General features: G+C 42.7%; 1 protein-coding gene across 1 annotated transcript; it reads right to left on the bottom strand.

Annotated features, from left to right (window-relative positions):
• Positions 1–211: 211 nt before the first annotated feature.
• btbd16 (BTB (POZ) domain containing 16) lies at positions 212–14,292 on the bottom strand. The gene is made up of 17 exons (XM_055927012.1): positions 14,171–14,292; positions 14,020–14,077; positions 13,507–13,672; positions 12,536–12,629; positions 12,018–12,169; positions 10,752–10,880; positions 5,647–5,787; positions 5,344–5,455; positions 4,196–4,265; positions 3,686–3,816; positions 3,482–3,601; positions 3,185–3,267; positions 2,332–2,414; positions 2,151–2,225; positions 1,946–2,047; positions 1,431–1,619; positions 212–1,137 (listed from the first exon to the last, which is right to left on the bottom strand). Exons 1-17 carry the CDS (start codon positions 14,290–14,292, stop codon positions 1,069–1,071), a joined length of 1,896 nt encoding a protein of 631 aa, XP_055782987.1. The 3' UTR covers positions 212–1,068.
• Between the last annotated feature and the right edge of the window lie 7,959 nt (positions 14,293–22,251).

Here is a 22,251-nt window from a genome sequence, read left to right as displayed (position 1 = left end):
TTTAACAAGGCACACCTGTTAATTGAAATGCATTCCAGGTGATTACCTCATGAAGTTGGTTGAGAGAATGCCAAGAGTGTGCAAAGCTGTCATCAAGGCAGAGGGTGGCTACTTTGAAGAATCTCAAATATAAAATATATTTTGATTTGTTTAACACTTTTTTGGTTACTACATGATTCCATATGTGCTATTCTATAGTTTTGATGTCTTCACTAGTATTCTACAATGTAGAAAATAGTAAAATAAAGAAAAACCCTGGAATGAGTAGGTGTGTACAAACTTTTGACTGGTACTGTAAATACAAACCATGTTTATCATTCACTAAAGAGTTCGCCAATAAACCTCTGCTTTCCTGGGCAACTCTACCTGTGTGTTTTCTCAGCTGTACATGACCCTACAGTACCTCCACTGGTCAGAATGTTGCCCACTGACAGTCAGCGTTTTTCGGACACAGAGAGACTCATTTCTCTGCTTCCTGGTTGAGTAGAGACCTTAACCACAAGGAGCAACAGTTATGAAGCTTCCAGACAACCTACAGGCCAACAACTTCCTTCAAAGAGCTCTCTTCCAGGACAAGGTTTGCAACACCCCTTGTGGTTAGGATACATTACAGCTGGCACAGATTGCATCCCAAGTGGCACCCTATTCCCTTTATAGTGCACTACTTTTGACCAGGACGCATAGGACCCAGGTCAAACTGTATAGGGAATAGGGTGCCATTTGGGACACATCCTCATACTGCCAAGTGATGTGAAAGTGCATGAATCATATTACTATAATTGTGTCCCTTGTACCTCGACAGACCATTACCTGTCTCAGTGGAAGAAGCAAGTGTCCAAGACTACTATTTTACCTGATTTGGTCAACGGGATTTGATTTGATTTGGGCAGAGCATTGAGCATGGTTTGGGTTAAAACAGGCTGCGTGCCTAACAGATCGTCTTTGAAGTGGCTTTCTTCTTTTCTATCAAGGCTACCCCACTAAGACAAGTCTTCCTGGATACTTTTAATCAGGCAGTGTGATGTTTACGTGTGATAACGAGCACCATGGAGACTGTCTGGCAGGGGATCAGACTGCAGCGAAAGCCAGGGCGAAGGTCACGAAGATGGGCAAGCTGAGGCCCCTCACTTTAAACACCTGCACACAGAGGGAAGAGGTACAGCAGTTCAGATAGTAGACCCCTCTAAATACAACAGAAATAAAATGCCCTGTTAGCTAGTATCCAAGTCAAACCTCGTGAAGTTTCTTTGTTTAAGCTACATTTTCGCCCCAGATATAGCAATTTACTTGTATCCAACGAATGTGAAAAATAATAACATTGCAATTCTCATAGCATTAAAGTACTAGACCCTATCTCCTGTCCTGAAATCACCCATCCACCGATTCCCTCCTCCTTGTTTCTGCATCAATCCGTCCTCATCCTTCCATACCTGGCTCTTGCAGGTGCGCTTGGTCAGGCCAAACTCCTGGTTGATGGGACCACTGTTGAACTCCTGCCACTGGCCGTGCACATGGGCCTGCACGTTGATCTGATAGGACAAGGCCCGCTCTGTCATCATACTGAAAGGATGCCTCTCACACGCCCGCACAGACATGGCAGGGTCCCAGTGTTTCAGTCTCTGCAGTGGATACACAGGTACACAGCCATTCACCCGTCAGTCTCTGCAGTGTTTACTGGTGTAATTTATCTGCTGGTTATTAATTATAACCATGCCAGAGGAGACTGGTGGGATGAGCTATAGGAGGATGGGATCATTGTAATGGCTGGAATGGAATTCATGGAACGGTGTCAAATGTGGTTTCCATTCCATTAAATTCATTCCATTTCAGTCTTTACAATGAGCCCATCCTCCTATAGCTCCTCCCAGCAGCCTCCTCTGAACCGTGCCATAGGCACTCAAGAGCAAATGTCCCGATTTGAGATGCAGTGTTGATGCACCCTGACCTGCAGAGAGAAGCCATGCGAGTCCAGCTCTCCTATGCTGGCTGCTTTAAGTAGGAAGTAGAAGCCATACAGTCCAATGGTTCGTGTGCAGTATTGAGGCTCCTGTAGGACAACACCAAGACAATAGTGCCAATGACTTACACAACTGATTCCTTTTCAACTTGCACCATTTTGCAGAGTTACAGAGTTAAGTGAGATGGCTTACCCTCTCAATGACCATGCCGAAGCGCACTGCTTGTTGGGAGAAATCTGTTACTTGCATGTCTCCTCCACTGTGGAGCTGGGATGGGGGAGAACGAGGGAGAAAGAGAGCTACGTCCAGGAGCAGATTGTCAAACAGTATGATCCTCTTATATTCTTAGGTGTGCCTGTCTACATGAACTCACAGTGTAGTAGTGCTTGGAGAAGATGAAGAGCAGCCAGGACTGAGGAAAGACATGGATCTGCTGCATCTCCTCTAGATGGGCTCCTGGAGGGGGTCAAAGGTTAGGGTTCGCCATCAAGCAACCACTCACTCGCCAAAATATCACTCACATCTACCCTTTCACTCTAACACAAATGAATTCTTAACAATTCAAAAGTAACTTTGTGAAAACAGTTAATACCTAAACATAATCGTAACCCACCAATGATAATCTATTGCAACTCGTCTGAGATGCATTTCATGTTAACGAATACAATCAGTTCCTCAAGTCAATAAAAACGAAAAGACATCTGCAGTTTCAGAATGAATCAGATTCCAGGAATCGAAGCAAAGGATGGAAACGTGTTATTTGCCTGGGAGCATGCCCACTTCGCCCAGGGTGTGTACTGTGTATGATTTGATCAGTTCTGCTTATCAGAATCATACTGGTTAGAGTCACGTTGCGTGTTTCTATAATATCAAACTGTTTTTTAAACTGGCTGCTCTCCTATGGACTGCTGGTCTTCTGGCACCCGCAGCAACACATTTTATGTGTCTCCAGCTGCATGATGGTTCGGACACGGGTCCCAGAGTGATGTAGTCACATACCGAGGCCGCGGCCAACAGGTCTGGCTTTAGTTTAGAGTCCTTCCCCTTACACCATTGCAACATAGTAATGATGAACACATTGTACTATGAAAGGCCTTGTGAACATGAATTAATGCACAAACTTAACAAATAAACGTAACAATAGCAAAACAGACTTGATGCTTTCTAGGTTTTAGTGTTATGTCATCGAGCTGTGAAAGGTCGATGGACTTGGCGTTGTCACTCACGTTGAGTGATGCCATGTAAGCGAAGGGCCCGGAAGAGAATGGTGAACCTCTGTCCCACAGGCTGTTCCAAGAAGACGCCAGCCCTTGGCCAACTGGAGTAAGAGAGCGCGAGAGAGATAAATAACAAGAGATAAGCTTGTGGGGCAGTGTAGTTACATGTCTACCAGAGTCAATGTTCAAACAAACAGGCCTAACATGCTACTCATGGACAGTAGTCTACGAATTCCATCCACTTGAACGACATACAATTAAACTTACGCCTGATGACTACCACCTTGAGCTCTGTGTGATCAGTACCTGGAGAAGAAGGTCATAATGAACCTATGGGAGGGAAGGATCTGAGCTGCAGGGTTGAACTGTAGGAATACCCAGTACAGCACTGTCTTCAGGAGCTGGTACTCACAGGCAGCAAAGACCCTGGAGAAGGCGATAGAAAACCAACATTGTGAGTTATGACTAGAATAGGGTGTTGTTTAAGTTGGACCTTACTCTAGCAGCTACCTGGGTGAACTTAGGGTCTTGTGGAGGAGTTCAAAGGGTAAGTCTCTCAGGTAGATGAAACATGTCAACTCAGTCACCAGGTAAAGCTCCAACCATCGCTCACACGCTCTCTGAAGACTGGTCTCCTTAAACTGAACCACACGGAGAAATAGGCAAACACACACACGCAAACACACACACACACACACACACACACACACACACACACACACACACACACACACACACACACACACACACACACACACACACACACACACACACACACACACACACACACACACACACACACACACACACACACACACACACACACACACACACACACACACACACACACACACACACCATCATAAAAAACGTCACAGAAAACAACATAGACAAACCTGGATAGACATATTCAGACAGCAGTGCATTTATGTGTTTGAGGTGATTTGGCTCCCCCTAGTGTATATTTTTGAACAGTAACTTTTAGTACTACTTCACACACCAGTAGCTAGTGCAGCTTACCTTGCAAGACACGCGATGAAAGACACACACAGTGGAGGAGCTGATCTTATTTATCATCTCTGTTAAGCACCTGTCAATCACACACATATCTGTCACCTCATAATAAACTTCTGCTTTATTTACAATACACCCACATGAAAACATACTATAGTGTATACTATGGTAGGAATACTGCAGTGTTTTTGTGGACTTTACTGTAGTGTTTACAGTTTGCTATAAGAAACACAATATATGGTCTATACTTGGCATGTAGGTTTCTCACTTACGGGTGGCACAAATTGGGATATGGGGGAGGGGAATGGGTATACTATAGAAAAAAAAAACAGTTTTCGTGGACTGTAGTGTTTTTGCTGAAATGTCAGTGTTTTTTTGTGGATAATACTGTAGTATTTACAATAGTATTCTACAGTATACTACAAAATTCAATAGCAAGTACTGAACAAGGGATACTACAGTGTGTAGTATAGTACTCTACAGTATACTACAGTTTACTACAGAATTCTATAGTAAGTACTGTAGTATTCTATTGTAAACTGAAGTGTTTTTTTTAATGTGGTCACCCAGGGTGACTAAGTGACCGGGTGCGACTCTTGTAAGGGTGTTGGTGATTTCAAGCTTACAGCACATTCAGGACAAGCTGAGGAAATAAGGCCATGGATTCATCTCATTCAAACCCATCCCCACCCAGTTTCATGGACATGAATCAACCAGTTCAACTGGGCCAAATTAGGTCCCGCAAGAGATGGGCGTGTATTCTGGAGGCATCATAGTATCATAAGTTATCCAATGTGACATTCATGTATACAAGCAGGGAAAAGTTCATTCCTGTTCCTCCTTGACCTTGTTTTTGTTGAAAAGAGGATTAACCCGTTTTGCCTGAGTGATGGCCCGTTTTTGCACGCCACAGCATTGTTCTACAACACAGTGATCCTCCCAACGGTGTTGCTGGACAGTGTTACGTAGCAACGTTCAAACATGGAACTTGGTGACCCACAGGGGTGCACGTACTTGTTCTAACCCAGCACTAGCATGTCAGATTCAACTACTCATCAAGCACTTGATTAGTTCAATCAGGCGTGTTAGTGTTACAAATATGCACTCCTATGGGTTCCCCAGGACTAGTAGTGTGGTGTGGTAGTCCGGCTCACCTCTGGAAAAGGTGTGGCAGGCCCAGCAGGGCGGCGGTAGAGAGCACCCCCTCTCCCCAGTGTTCAGGACATGCCTCTGGGTTATAGAGGGTCCTGAGGGCAAAGGAGAGTGCTGGGAGAAACCACGGGGTTAATAGTCTGATCATTCATTAGCTGTGAGTATACTGTATGAGCGATATGGGTACATGAACTGTCATTGAACCAAATGTACTGTTTGTCAATGGAAAATAGGATTTACTTATTTGTCCCTGAGGGGAAATTTGTCTTGGATGTATGTCATGGGTGTATGATTCTTGTAGCTACCCTCTTTGGTGACGGTGGCTTCTTTCACAGAGAGTTGGAGGACCAGGGGGCCTGCGGGTTTCTTCCCATTCTGTCTGTCTCTGCTGGAGTTGCTGCTGCCAGGTCGGCTGTATGACTTGTCTTTCCCACTCTTACCACTTCCTGGTCCATGCAAGAAGAGGCACATGCTACAACTACTGTACTTCTGAAGTAATCAGATTACATACAGTTGAAGTCGGAAGTTTACATACATCTTAGCCAAATACATTTAAACTCAGTTTTTCACAATTCCTGTCAGAATAATAGTAGAGAGAATGATTTATTTCAGCTTCTATTTCTTTCATTACATTCCCAGTGGGTCAGAAGTTTACATACACTCAATTAGTATTTGGTAGCATTGCCTTTAAATTGTTTAACTTGGGTCAAACGTTTTGGGTAGCCTTCCACAAGCTTCCCACAATAAGTTAGGTGAATTTTGGCCCATTCCTCCTGACAGAGCTGGTGTAACTGAGTCAGGTTTGCAGGCCTCCTTGCTCGCACACGCTTTTTCAGTTCTGCCCACAAATGTTCTATAGGATAGAGGTCAGGGCTTTGTGATGGCCACTCCAATACCTTGACTTTGTTGTCCCTAAGCCATTTTGCCACAACTTTGGAAGTATGCTTGGGGTCATTGTCCATTTGGAAGACCCATTTGCGACCAAGCTTTAACTTCCTGACTGATGTCTTGAGATGTTGCTTTAATATGTCCACATAATTTTCCTGCCTCATGATGCCATCTATTTTGTGAAGTGCACCAGTCCCTCCTGCAGCTAAGCACCCCAAAAACATGATGCTGCCACTCCCGTGCTTCACGGTTGGGATGGTGTTCTTCGGCTTGCAAGCATCCCCCTTTTTCCTCCAAACATAACGATGGTCACTATTCCTGAGAAGTATAACGGCTGCGTGGTCCCATGGTGTTTATACTTGCGTACTATTGTTTGTACAGATGAACATGGTACCTTCAGGCGTTTAAAAATTGCTCCCAAGGATGAACCAGACTTGTGGAGGTCCACAATTTTTTTTCTGAGGTCTTGGCTGATTTCTTTTGATTTTCCCATGATGTCAAGCAAAGAGGCACTGAGTTTGAAGGTAGGCCTTGAAATACATCCACAGGTACACCTCCAATTGACTCAAATTATGTCTATTAGCCTATCAGAAGCTTCTAAAGCCATGACATCATTTCCTGGAATTTTCCAACCTTTTTTCGAAAGGCATGGTCAACTTAGTGTAAATTTCTGATCAACTAGAATTGTGATACAGTGAGTTATAAGTGAAATAATCTGTCTGTAAACAATTGTTGGAAAAATGAAAAAAAGTAGATGTCCTAACCGACATGAAAAAACTATAGTTTGTTAACAAGAAATTTGTGTAGTGGTTGTAAAACAAGTTTTATTGACTAAACTTCCGACTTCAACTGTAGATATTTACACAACTGTACACAAAGACACACTTAAAGATACACCTAAGATGCAAATATAGCAATGATAAGGCAGTGAAAAAAAGAAAAACATCAAGAAAACATCAACTACACAACACTTGAAAGGACCAATTTATTGGTTTTATTTACTGAATGAGAAAAATGAGACCTATATGCTGGGGGAGAACACTTCCAATAATCTAATCACATACTGTATGTCTTTGCGGAAGGGACTAATGCAAACCAGCTGTCTGAATTCCGGATTGTCTCTATAAAACATTATATAGAGGTTTTAATTCCTCACAAATTTCCTAAAAATGTCGTCAGAGGACAAGCATTTGGCACTAACTTCTGTGAATAGGGCCAACCCAGCTAGCACATTTTGTTCTGAGAACCATATGTTTCTTAGAGCTTGGTAAGAGCGTGGTTGTCCTATGGTTATTTTGCATACAACCTTCCCACAACTTTCTAGGAATGGTGCCTGCAAAAGGAACCTGCAAAGGAACCTGCAAAAGTGCAGGTTAGTTGCTTGGCTTTGGAACATTGTCAGCACATTTAAGGAACTTGACAAAAAATATGTTATTTTCTTGGTATTTCATTACTGAACAGAACGTTTACTAAACGTTCAAACATCGTGAAATTTAATTTCAATTTTGGTAATGTTCTAGGAACGTTTGCTAACTGATTTGACATTGAGAATGTTCTCAAATAGTCCAGAGAACGTCAAGAAACAATGCTTCTAACATTTCCTACAAGTTTCCTCATGGTTCTATAAGATCTAAGGGCCCGGGGCTGGGTTTCTACTAAGCTAACATATGGAATTGTTTTAAGAAGGTCATACCAACGATCATACCAACGATTTAGCTATTTGATTTGGATTTTTTTATTTTATTTGATTTGGAATCCTCTTCCCATTGGTTTTTAAGAGATTATCAAATACTTTTTAAAATATATATTTTCAAAAGTATTTGATAATCTCTTAAAAACCAATGGGAAGAGGATTTAGGTGAGCAACTTTCAGATAAAATTTGGCAGAATATGCTTCAGAGAACACATTCTTCATCTATTTGTCTAAGAGAGATAAGAAACAAAATGTTAATTGGCTGCAATGGTCAAAGGCAAAATGATCCAAGATTAGATCAGAAATAGATCCCACGTGTTACCGACGTAAGCAGGCTCCTGCTACTTTATTGCACATGTTCTGGACAAAAGTGACAGATTTCTGGATATACATTTTTGAGACGTTTTCTAATTTAGTGGAGAGGCCTATAAACCTTCTGCTTTTTTTTTCATTACTAGGAATGGCACCACAGGAGGCCCCTCTAAACAGTTCAATGGGCAACATACTGACATGTACTACTCTTCTAGCTAGATGTCTTATACTATTTAAGTGAAAGGATAGGTTTCCTCCTAGCTTTAACCATTGGATAAAGGAAGTTATGCAACATCTCAAGCTAGAGAAAATGCACTACTCCGTTAGGGGATCTGCAATTACATTTTATAATATCCGGCAACCTTTCCTATCCTTTGTAGAAGACATGGACCCAGTTAGACATGGAAGACATAAACCAACCCAAGTTAGAATTTGTATCACTATTTTTACCCTTCTTTAATTTTTGTTTGATTATAATCTTAGTTTTTTTGGTTATTTGATTATATTATAAAAATTATATTTAAATTCTTTAAGTCTGGTATTGGGGTGGGGCTCTGTTGGAGAATGGGGGGGGGGGGGGGTTGGGGGGGGTTTGATTTGGTACAGGATCGGTGTGTGTTCTGTTGGAGCAAGGGGGGTTAGGGTGGGTTTGATTTGGTAAGGGATCTGTGTGTGTTCTGTTGGAGCAAGGGGGGTTAGGGTGGGTTTGATTTGGTAGGGGATCTGTGTGTGTTCTGTTGGAGCAAGGGGGGTTAGGGTGGGTTTGATTTGGTAGGGGATCTGTGTGTGTTCTGTCCTCTACCTGTTCTGTTTGTATTATCTGTATTATCATAAAAAATGCCATATAAAAATACCTTTGAGAGAAAAAAAAACACTAAATACTTATTGCTAATAGCCCAAAGAAATACATTGAATAACATATTCATGAATGCTAATTGATCTTCGTGATGCACGGACATCGACTCTAAGTTTTAAAGTCATGTTCTCAAATTGTTCTGAGAACTATAAGAAAACTTTCCATAAAAACCACAAGAACCACCACCATGCCCACACCGGACGCGTGCGTGCGATCACATGCGCCATCGTGCGCAAATTGATTTTGTCCCCCCACACCAAACACGATCACAACACGCAGGTTGAAATATCAAAACAAACTCTGAACCAATTATATTAATTTGGAGACAGGTTGAAAAGCAATACACATTTATGGCAATTTAGCTAGCGAGCTTACAGTTGCTAGCTAATTTGTCCTATTTAGCTAGCTTGCTGTTGCTAGTTAATTTGTCCTAGGATATAAACGTTGAGTTGTTATTTTACCTGAAATGCACAAGGTCCTCTACTCCGACAATTAATCCTCACATAAATCTGTCAACCGAATTGTTTCTAGTCATCTCTCCTTCTTCTAAGCTTTTTCTTCTTTGGACTTGATGTGGTGATTGGCATCTAACTTTCATAATAAGGTGTATTAACACAACTGACCGACCTCAGTTCATCTTTCAATCACCCACGTGGGTATAACCAATGAGGAGATGGCATGTGGGTATATGCTTCTATAAACCAATGAGAAGATGGGAGAGGCAGGACTTGCACCGCGTTCAGCGTCACAAATAGAACTGACTTCAACTTTAGCGCTTGGCAACACAGACGCTTGTTGGCACGCGCAAGCAGTGTGGGTGCAATGATTGAATAACACGTATGTGTACATTTATTCTGCAACGCGAGCGGTGTGGTCAGAATCTAAGAATGTTATTTAAAAACATTCTGTTCTCAGCATCAACAAACCTCTATCCCCTTTCTTTGTTTAGTGCGTTCAGCTCCATTTGGTGACCCAGTGGACTAATTCCATGGATAGAGGACAGTAGATTATAGGTTTGAATCTCACTGATGCCGTGTCACAATAAAAAATAAATGTGTTTGTGTGATTAATGCCTAAAGAAATTAATTTCTATGTGTCCTATCTGTACTTGGAGTTCAAAAAAGTTACCCCAAAATAAGCTAGCAGTGTTATTAAAAGTCTTACTGAAACATTCCGCAAAAGTTAAGGAAGTTATTAAAAAACTACAAATAACCTATAAGCTCCATTCTCAGAACATTAATAAAACCTCTCAGGTAAACTTTCAAAGGAACCAGAGTAAAATGTTCTCAGAACCTCCCTGCGACCTAAAATAAACATTCCCAGAACAGACAACATTTTTCACTTCAGTTCTCAGAACATAAAAAATAAAAAAATCTGTTTTACCGGTGAGGAAACTTATGGCTTCGTTTCTACAACCAATGGGAAACGGAAAATGTACGTTTCCACAACTTCCAAGGAGCCAAATGTGCTAGCTGGGAAGTCCGTCTCCCACAATACATAAGACCAGAGAGAGGATGCAGAGACATTAGGGTTGTAATACTCTTATCTCCAACACACAGCACAGATAACACTAAAAAGTATAGCAAAGTCAGTAAGAGATGCAGAGATACTGTAATCAGATCAGAACTCTGGCCTCTGGGAGACACATTTAAGCAGCGCACCTGCTCTGTCCTGAAGGCTCCTTGCCCTCTGCTGTCTGGTTGACATGTAGAGGTCGCTTAGGGTGCCTGACTTGGTGAGATTAGGGCAGTGCAGCTCCCACTGGCTTCCCAGGCACTCCAGCACCACGTCTGACAACAAACAGACAACACACTGAGCCAGGCAAGTTTTTGCTTTTGTTGTTGTTGTTGACGCTACGTTTGCTGACAGCTCCCACTGCTACGGTTTCATGACCTTTCATGGCACATTTTTTAACTGGGGGTCGTCAACCTTTCAGTGAGACAGCACCCTCCAAGCATTTTGTTACTTTACTTTAAAAATGGTACATTACATATTTCACCTTATTAAAAAGAGCAAGAGGGGAGAAAATAAATGGAAACAACATTCATGGAGAGGAAGAGAGTGCGAGAGAAAGAGAGAGAGAGAAAGAGAGAGAGAGAGAAAGAGAGACAGAGAAAGAGAGAGAGAAAGAGAGAGAGAGAGAAAGAGAGAGAGAGAGAGAGAGAGAGAAAGAGGGAAAGAGAGAGAGACAGAGAAAGAGGGAGAGACAGAGAGAGAGACAGAGCTGCATTTCCTGACAAAATGTAAAGAACATTTTAAAAATTGAGTGTCCTTTCCCAAATTTGATCCCCTTATTCAATGTTTCAAAGACCTCTCTGGTGAGGATAGGCTACCCGTCCTGTTGGGGGAGGACGCAGAGAGCTGTGGGTTGGCAGCACACTACATTGCTGCCTGCCATAACATTTAACATTTAAGTCATTTAGCAGGCGCTCTTATCCAGAGCGACTTACAAATTGGGAAGTTCATACATATTCATCCTGGTCCCCCCGTGGGGAATGAACCCACAACCCTGGCGTTGCAAGCGCCATGCTCTACCAACTGAGCCACACGGGACAGTGTCTGACAGACCAACCAACCTGCAACATGTCCTCTATGTTATTGTTATTGTTCAATGTATGGTTAGTTTGACCGTTGATTATTGTTGTTACTGTTGTCCCGTTGATAATATTGATTATTATTATTTTAATTATGTTAATATTGTAAATCTCCAAAGTAAGCTTTGACAATTAGTACATTGTTACATCATGCCAATAAAGCATATTTAATTGAAAATTGAGAGAGCGAGAGAGAGAGAGAGAGAGGGAGAGGGAGAGAGAGAGAGAGAGAGAGGGAGAGAGAAAGAGAGAGAGAATGAGAGAGAGAGAGACACAGCGAGACACAGAGAGACAGAGAGAGAGAGACAAAAAGACAGACAGGTGAAGAAAAACCTGGTTGGTTGTAATGGACAACACTGCGGGACAAGAGGTAGAACAGGTCCTCTGGTGTAGCCTTGCTGGGATGACCTGGCACACTACATAACAAATACACACAAAAACACATCATCATAAGCACACAAATCAAAAACTCAAATGGTAAACACCTATCTCATGGAAAATCATCTAACTCTTGTCAGCAACTTGAAAAAGCGAACTAACACAAGGTGAGCCCTTCAGAACCCAACCATTTTGTCCCCATCAGAAGTCACCCCTCCCGTCCAGCCCAAACGCTCCCAGCGTGACCATCTCACCAACTCTACAGGTGGGTCTGCCCCCTTTATGGTGGCCATTGTGCTCCACACAAAAGCAGACCAAATGAAAGATAATCATGTTCCAATGTGGCATGCAGCCTGCTCCATACTGGTTGCATGCGGCTGGCAGCAGGCCCCAAATGTCTGATCAACTGTCCTCCCTCTGTCTCTCCTTCTCTATGGTTGTCAGTGTGTGCCCTTGCGGGCCTGGCAGCGTACCAGCGTCTGGGGCTTCTGGGCAGGCTGGTGCTCGCTAGGAGGGTAAGCCGTGGCAGGGGGGGCTCATCATGAGTGCAGGGCTGTGGAGAGTCAGCTGGAAAACAAACAGACCGGAGAGGGGTGAGGAGAGGGGTGAAACACAAGGGGGGTTTGGACTCGACAGTAGACATGTACGACTCTGTGACAGTAACAATGGCAGACTTTCACGTTAACTTTGGAGGTGCAATGATGGATAGGCATTGAAATTGTTGTGATACTGTAAAAGCCCCCCAAACGATCAGTGTTGAATAAAATCCTCTCATGCTCAACTTGATTTGGCATTTTGCATCCCAATGTAACCTTTACAAAGTATTCATAATAGTTTAGTTGATCTGCGATTGTTTTCCCCTGTGACTCTCCTCTGCTCTCACAGATGCACACAGCGTATCTGGAAGATGTCAAAGGCCTAATTGTCTCTGGGATGGCACTGCCAGTCTAGTTGGAAACCGGCTGCTGTCAGATCTCTCCAGGTGCCAATCTCCCCATAACTTTGCCAGTTTCTCAACACCAGGTTGGCGTGGTTGGCATCAATCGGGTCTAGCACCCCTCCTGGTAGGCAGGGCTCTTGGCTGGGTCACACTGACTTTGGCACTGTGGACACAGCATGCCACGTACAGATTTCGGCTGGCTTAGAGCTCTGTGGTAACATTAGAGGAGTACCTCTTGAAGAACCAAGGCCCTCTGCCAACCTCAACTAATCTTAATACTGTACCCTTCAAGACCTTTATCTTAGGATAATGAATGTAAACACTTCTGTCAAACTGTAGCACACACACACACACACACACACACACACACACACACACACACACACACACACACACACACACACACACACACACACACACACACACACACACACACACACACACACACACACACACACACACACACACACACACACACACACACACACACACACACACACACACCTGTCCTTATGGTCCTGAGTGATGTGTTGAGGGCCACTCTCATGGTTCTCTCAGTTCTCTCAGCTTGTGCTTGCCCCAGCAGATCACTGCCAAGGGGGTGGCGCAGCTGCCAGCGGTTGGTGTGGCCTGCTTGTGTCCTTTGACGGCCATGTGACGAGGCAGACAGCTGGACAGAAATAGTAACCAGTCAAAATAATAAAATAAGATAGAAAAAATAACCATGACCATATGGTTAAGATAGAAATGTTTGGTACACATTCATGCTCATCTTATCCCTATAGTTCCTTCATGCACCAGCTCATGTAGCTCGCAATTGGAACGCAGGTAAAGACTGATTTCTATAAATCATTGGTTGCCTGTCAGGATTAGGACATTTACGATGTATCTCTAACCTACCCAATTTGACACAGCAATAATCGTGGTTCTGTTCTAGTCCTTCAACTACCCTGCTAGAAGTAAAATAAAAATGTCGAACTATCAGTACTGGGGAGTATAATTGTACATGTCTCTCACCATTCTCTCTAGGGACACATGGCCTCGGAATGGCTTGACCGGAGCCTTCAACACTGATCTATGCACAGCAAGACCGGGAATGTGTATTTAGTAACGTGTCGTTAATAACGGTTAATCACAGAGTTAAGTATTTTTATGTCTTCTGACTTACACGGCCTGAAAGCCAGACGTCACACCCCTATGAAATAGAGGGTTTCCAAAGATTTTTCCAATAGAGTTGCCCGAGCTGCATCCACCTCCATTCATAGGCGATATATGCGTCACCGTCGCCATACGGGATCCCCTCTCACACCAAAGACAGAAAAAGGACCGCTCGGAAAGTGTGACTGGTGGCAAAAATCTGTCAAAATCTCTCCTTCGACAGAGAATCAAGATGTTCTAAAAGTGGCAGGTGATTATTACGCACGCACGGTCCGATTCCTTGACCATTGAAATTTAATTGATCTGTACTGCCATATTATCATAGGGACCACGTCCAGACTGATATCCTTTACACAGAAGTAAAATTATGGCGAAAATTGTCACTTCGCCGTTAAGAAGTGAATCTGTACAAGATATATTACGTCTATTCCTATACGTTAGGCCCCACATTAAAAAGCATTCCCAGTAGATGTCAGTGAATTAATTGTACTCTCAATTGAAAGTCACAATCTATGTGCCCAAAAACCCCAGTCAGTCCAGAAATTAATTGAGTGAGAGATATTATGTCCAAGTCAATCACCGCTGTGTATCAATTAACTAGCGGGATCTTCGTCAAGTCAAACAGAATAGAAGTGCACAAATACCCAAATTCACATTTCAAACCAAATTACATTAACATGCATGATACACCCAGTGGATGTGGATACAATAAAACGTCACACATCAGATGTAGGCAATAATCTCATATGTAGGCTACATGTAGCCTCTTAGCTCCAGGTCTCCCACATCGAACAGGCTACGAAATCACAGAATATCTTTACTGTATGACTCCCTGATCAAATAAAGGTTAACCAACATCTACTGTTATAAATCGGACCGGGTGAAGGTTGCTGAGTGCTGATTAAACTAAATTCCACGATGTACTTCACATCAACGGAAGTACATCGTGGAGTTGAGTTTAGTCAGCAAGGTGCATGGGACTCTACAACAGCAAATATGGTAAATACAGTAAATATTTATTTCGTGTATGAAGTACTGTAAGTACATCGTGGAGTTGAGTTTAGTCAGAGCGTTCCATAGGGAACCTACAACAGTAAATGTTTACGTTGAAAACGTACCCGCCCACATGACCATCAACCAGACAGTCAAAAATGACATTGACTTTTTGACTACATTTTTTTCTGAGGAATGATGCTCCTATGAGGTATCTGGTGAGCGTGTTCTGATCGGAAGCATCATTTCATGCAACTGGTCCATCAATGCCTTCAAACTTTCGCTTATTTGATGGTGACCTAGACTTTTCTAGGACAGGTGAAGACATTTTCAACAAGCCTACAGAATGGAAGGGGAGACCAGGGTTGGTTGTCACACTTTTTACTCTCGTGTATTTCTCAGCACCAGTATATCTTACAGGACTCGTTTCAATATTAGGAGAAAGACCAAGGTATTGGGTTGAAATGGCGATCCTGTTTTATCCTCTTGTCTTATCCCAACATGGAGTTATAAACCATCAAACAGACTCCGTCCACTTGTGACAATCGGCCCCATTGTGGGGTTGGTTGTCACAATGTTTGCCCCCCACTACCCAATGCTAATTAAGATGCTAGTTACCACATAAGCTTGACCTAGGAACTCAGAAATATGTTTGAAATATAGCTCTCCCTTTCCTCTTTTCAACAAACATAATTGTTCATGGATACTTCAATAATTCCAACATTAAAGCTGGAATCCTTAATGGTGAAACAGCCACGTCCGTTTGCGATATTACAACAACAATAAAAAATGACTGCAACCAACCAACACTGTTATTCCCCTCGGACATCGTTGCATGCGCGATAGTGTGTTTTTACCATGCTGCGGGATGCTCCTCAGCTCCGCAACAAAAAAACAATAACAATGGCGGTGGGGCGGCCAGTGGCACAGTTTCCCCCTACTGCGGATTCCATCTTTATCAAAGAAAATACCAATCTCCTATGGGAAAAATGTATAGTGGAAAAACGATTGGAACCATTTCCCTGTTTGACAACTAGGTTTTATGGGTATTGCTGTGGAAAATTCGATCCAAAGATTAAGACAGAGACTATTTAAGTATAGTATAGAAACATCCTTAATAGAAGCAGCTGCAGGGGAGATCCACCTCTGATTTCACAGGGAAGAACTCCAAGAATAAATTATTAAATGTCCCTTATATAGTGGGAGGTAATAATACAATCACACTTTCAATAGAAGCAACAGTTCCTGGAACACAATGGCCTTGTGTTAGGTTGCAGACATACCAGGAGTCTATGAAAGGCATAAGATCACAGTCCAACACAGAACATATCCCTTGAGAAGTTACAACAGCTCACCCCAAATTCTGCCGCCACAATTCCCACTTTTGATGCCATGGAAACCGTAGGCATCATCATACATGACATACAGTATCTGAGCTGTCAGACAGAATTGAAAACCTGGTTGCTGGGAAATTGGCATTTTACACAAAGTGGTGGTCTGAATGAAACTCCGAAAAGGTAATTTAATAATAACGATCCAGGGAAAAGGGAAGTTCGTAGGGATTGGGGTCATTTCGATGGCAGTAGGCACTATCATCTCCAATAGGGCAATTTGGATTGCCAATAAAGGGTGAATCATTGGCGAGATCCGTCAGGTCATTCAAGTTGACTTCGGTGGTCATGACCATCTGGTTGGGAGGAGATACTGCTGTTTCACACAATCTCCTCACCAAGGTCACCAGGCATGAGAACAGGCAGAGTGATAGCATAAGGACTCCAACCAGGCCTGGGAGACCTTGCAACACGAGAGTTCCAATGTTCCCCAGTCTAGTTCTCACCCATGCAAACAGATCCCAACCCCACTCATTATCTCGCTCGTTTACAGTAGCTACCACCTGTCTGATTGTTGCCAGAGACTTAGCAAACCCAATGGAGGAATCTGGGATGTAAATACAACACTCTGTTCCCACCACCGCACAAGCCTCCCCCTTATCCACTTGGAGAATATCCAAAGCCAATCTATTTTGTAAGACCATGGTGCGTGTAGCTACAAGTTCAGCAGTTAATGCTTTCAAATCAGTGGCAGTAACATCACCCAATCTTTCTACTTCATTGGCTAGTTCTCAAATGAAATCAAGCACAGTTGTCTTGCCATAATTTGGAAGTAATGCAGAGAAAACCTGTTTTGCGTGGCCAGCTACAATGGTTCTCCTATACAAATGAGAAAAGGGTGATTTTGGGGACTGGGGTATTTATTCTATTTATTTATTTTACCGTTATTTTACCAGGTAAGTTGACTGAGAACACGTTCTCATTTGCAGCAACGACCTGGGGAATAGTTACAGGGGAGAGGAGGGGGATGAATGAGCCAATTGTAAACTGGGGATTATTAGGTGACCATGATGGTTTGAGGGCCAGATTGGGAATTTAGCCAGGACACCGGGGTTAACACCCCTACTCTTACGATAAGTGCCATGGGATCTTTAATGACCTCAGAGAGTCAGGACACCCGTTTAACGTCCCATCCGAAAGACGGCACCCTATACAGGACAGTGTCCCCAAGCACGCACAGCAGGAACAACATAGGCATCATAGCAGGATCCTGACCAATTCGTAGGCAGATAATAGTATACTTTCCCCCCACACACATACATAGTTCCATTTACTGAGGAAGTAGGTTTAGCATACACACTGACATCCTTCAGTTTTTAACCTATTCCCAGTGACATATTAGGGTGGAATGTTCCATTTCTCAACAGTAAGGGCAGGGTTCTGTTATTGTAGACAGAAAGGTTATACTTACAATGACTTTCCCCCAACTGGAGACCGGTTCCATTTGCTATATAACACAAATAACCTGGGGGAGATTAGGCCAGGGTGATGGGTTGCTTGGGCCGAGAGGTGGGACTATTAAAATCAAATATTCTCATATAAAACACTTTATCCTCCACCCAATCAAGCTCTCTGTTTGTAAGGTTACCTGCTTTGGTCCACATCAATATTTCATAAGCACCTAGGGGTATCGCTAATAATGGCATAGTCTCAGCACTGTCTGGTAACAATCCACAACCCCAACAATCTGATACATTCTGTAGTACAGAGATATTACTAGCTAATTGTAAGAAAGTGTTTGACCCGGGGAAAACTCCATAACGTTCATGTCCTCTTTTTCTTCTCTTCGGGCGGCGGGGTCATCGGGTCAAGGTTCAGGTCAGCGGGGTAGTCTACTTCTGGCCTTCCCCCTGTGGAAGCCGGGCCTCGTTGGAGCAGAGAGGATGGGGAGAGGCTACTAGCTCGGAGTCTGCTACCATCCAGAAGATGGCCGCAACCACAATGGCTGCAAATCCCAGGTTAAGCAGAGTTTCCCTACTTGGTTGTAGGAGTAAAAGGAATAACGTCTTCTTCTGGCTTTGCTACATGGTTACAGTGGGAAATGTGGATCCAGGTGCCTTTCCCTAAGCACTTTACCGCCGTTGGGGTGATGAGGGCGATCTGATGTGGTCCTTTCCACATGGGTTTCAAAGGTTCTTTACTTCTGTCGTGCCTTCTGACCACTACCCAATCTCCAGGCTGGAGATCGTGATGGGGACGGTCGTCTGGGGCAGTTTGGGCAGCAGAGACCTGTGAGTGAACAGCTCAAATACAGTTAGTCAGAGCTATACAGTACTTCATCATAGTGTCATCTGACAGATGCAGATCCGGGACTGCAGCTGGTGGTGATGCAGGGGTCCTCATGGGACGGGTGATCAGCACCTCATGTGGACTGTGTCCAGTTTTCCAGACTGGCGTGGAACGCATTGAAAACAAGGCTATGGGTAGCACATCCACCCAGGTGAGTCCTGTTTGAGCACATATGTTTGCCAGGTTATTTTTCAGAAGACAGTTATAGCGTTCTACAATGTCCAGAACGTTGAAGGTGAAACGGTACTTGCAAATTCCTCATAACTTGCATCAGTGTCACGTTCTGACCTTAGTTCCTTTTTTATGTCTTTGTGTTAGGTTGGTCAGCGCGTGAGTTGGGGTGGATAGTCTATGTTCTTTTTTTTATGTTGTTATATTTCTATGTGTTTGGCCTAGTATGGTTCTCAATCAGAGGCAGGTGTCGTTCGTTGTCTCTGATTGAGAATCATACTTAGGTAGCCTGTTTTCCCCATTTTGGTTGTGGGTGTTTAATTTATTTTTAGTGTCCGTTCACCTGGCAGAACTGTTTCGTTTTCTCTTCATTTGTTATTTTGTGTGGTGTTCAGTTTTTTCATTAAAATATGACGAACACTTACCACGCTGCATTTTGGTCCTCCTCTCCTTCCACCAACGAGAATCGTTACAATCAGGTCACACATTTATTTAATTATCTTCGAGGTGAAATGTGTCCCCCTATCGCTATCTAAACTTTGTGGGACACCAAATCGTGGAACAATGTCTTGCAACGGGCACTTAGCTACAGTCCTTGCTTTCTCATTTGATGTGAGGAAGGCTTCAATCCATTTGGAGTAGTTGTCAAACATTTGACTGGTACTGTATATGTTTTTCTCCCAACAGGCAGGCATGTGAGCAATATCAATTTGCAGGGCCCAAGGGGACTGTTAGGCTTGACAAAGAGGTTGGTACTTGCTTTCCTGCATTGTGTTCTTGACAAATTAGACATTGGGGACAGGTTTGTGCAGTGATCGTGGTACATTTGGATGCGTACCATTCTTCTCTACAAGCACTTACCATTACAAGCACTTACCATTCCCCCTTTGTACACGGCTCACACCGTGATTCATGCATCCAAAAAAACAAACGCTGCCAGTGAAATAAAAATAAACTAATCAGAATAGGAAAGAAACATTGGAATGACAACCCTTGATAACTCTATAAGGAAACAATTGTATCTATGGGGTAATGATGTTAGGGACAATATAGGATGAATCACAATAAACGTTTGCTAAAATAGTAATTGCTTGGCAAAAATGTACTCTTTGTAATGGCAATACTGGGTATAGGTAACAATCCTTCGCATGAACTGCCTACATTATTACGCATATTATTTGTGAATTGTGGAAATTAAGATAATTTTATATTTACAGTATATGTTTTGATAACTATATATAAAGCAAATCGAGGTGAGGCGGTTGATTAGTAGGTGGAACAGTGGAGTACAATTGGAGTTTTACTTAGTAGCAATGCTAATATCATGGTACAGCTATATGAACACTCAATTACTATGGAACATTGGAATGGTAAATTTAAAAACATAATGATGAAAATAATTGAAACTTGTATCTCATTATGGTTAATGGTGAAATAAGTATAGCCAGCTATAATTTGTCTTGGCTTAGAAGATAATAAGAAAAGAGGATCAGTATTTACCTGGCTAAAAGACAAAGAATATAATATCTATTCTTTCCAGTTGTGTGGAAAAAGGACTGGGGGGAATATACTTCTCCCACGAGCAGAGAAACTCGGAAGGGGTGATTGATAATAATTTTGATCCGAATGTGCAAATTGTCCTAACAGATCCGCAAAGTAGATTTGAAGTTTTAAGTATGTCATTGGAGCATAAACAGATATGGCTCATTAATCTATACTGTCCAAATAATAATGATCCATGCTTCTTTGAAAATTGAAGTAATAATTGATCAAACCTACAAGAAATACAAGACTCTATTATTATGGTGGGAGATTAAAATACGGTTTTAGATACCCCAATGAACCGTAAAGGAAATCACACTAGAAACTATGACTTAAGGAAATCACAAATATCATGGATATATTTGAACTAGTGTATATATGGAGGCTTAAATATCCTGACCTAGTGAGATATACATGGTGGAGGCTCACTCAAGCTAGTCTTCTTGACTATGTTCTTATTTCATTCTCACTGGCACCAAAAGTTTAAAAAGTGTTGATAGGGGACAGAATGTGGTCGGACCATCTCTGCAACACTCCACCAATCATGACTTTATGTTAGACGGAAGCCACTCTTTAAAAAAAAAAGCAGATGACAGCCCACTCGGAGTTTGCCAAAAGCCACCTAAAGGACTCTGAGACCATGAGAAACAAGATTCTCTGGTCTGATGAAACCAAGATTGAACTCTTTGGCCTGAACGCCAAGTGTCACGTCTGGAGGAAACCTGGCACCATCCCTACGGTGAAGCATGGTGGTGTCAGCATCATGCTGTGGGGATGTTTTTCAGCTGCAGGGACTGGGAGACTAGTCAGGATCGTGGAAAAGATGAACGGAGCAAAGTACAGAGAGATCCTTAATGAAAACCTGCTCCAGAGAGCTCAGGACCTCAGACTGGGGCGAAGGTTCACCTTCCAACAGGACAACGACCCTAAGCACACAGCCAAGACAAGGCAGGAGTTGCTTTGGGACAAGTCCCTGAATGTCTTTGAGTGGCCCAGCCAGAGCATGGACTTGAACCCGATCGAACATCTCTGGAGACCTAAAAATAGCTGTGCAGCAACGCTCCCCATCCAACCTGACAGAGCTTGAGATTATCTGCAGAGAAGAATGGGAGAAACTCCCCAAATACAGGTGTGCCAAGCTTATAGCGTCATACCCAAGAAGACTCGAGGCTGTAATCGCTGCCAAAGGTTCTTCAACAAAGTACTGAGTAAAGGGTCTGAATACTTATGTAAATGTGATATTTGAATTGTTGTTTTTTTATACATTTGCAAACATTTCTAAAAACATGTTTTCGGTATGTTATTATGGGGTACTGTGTGTAGATTGATGAGGGGGAAAAAATGATTTAATACATTTTATAATAAGGTTGTAACGTAACAAAATGTGGAAAAAAATCACAGTCCAATACAGAACATATCCCTTGAGTAGTTACAACAGCCCACGTATGACTCATACTGTTATACTCTAATAATTGTATAACTATCCCAAGATACACCACAGTCTGTCCTTTCCAATTGGAGCAAATTAATCATAGTGGGCAGAACAAGCAAGGAGGTGGGCAGAGACAAGCACGAGCTAGCAAGATCCTATTGGTGCGTTCTAGCATGTATTTGCATATTTCCGTTAGGGAACACCTACTATGTGAAGTGCTCATGTGCAATTACCCAATTCGCCCTTGCACTCCTTCTTAACAAAACCCCTTTT

This window comes from Salvelinus fontinalis, chromosome 1, assembly GCF_029448725.1.
Source record: "Salvelinus fontinalis isolate EN_2023a chromosome 1, ASM2944872v1, whole genome shotgun sequence".
NCBI classification, from domain to species: Eukaryota; Metazoa; Chordata; class Actinopteri; order Salmoniformes; family Salmonidae; genus Salvelinus; species Salvelinus fontinalis.
This window is presented reverse-complemented; position numbering and strand designations above follow the sequence as displayed.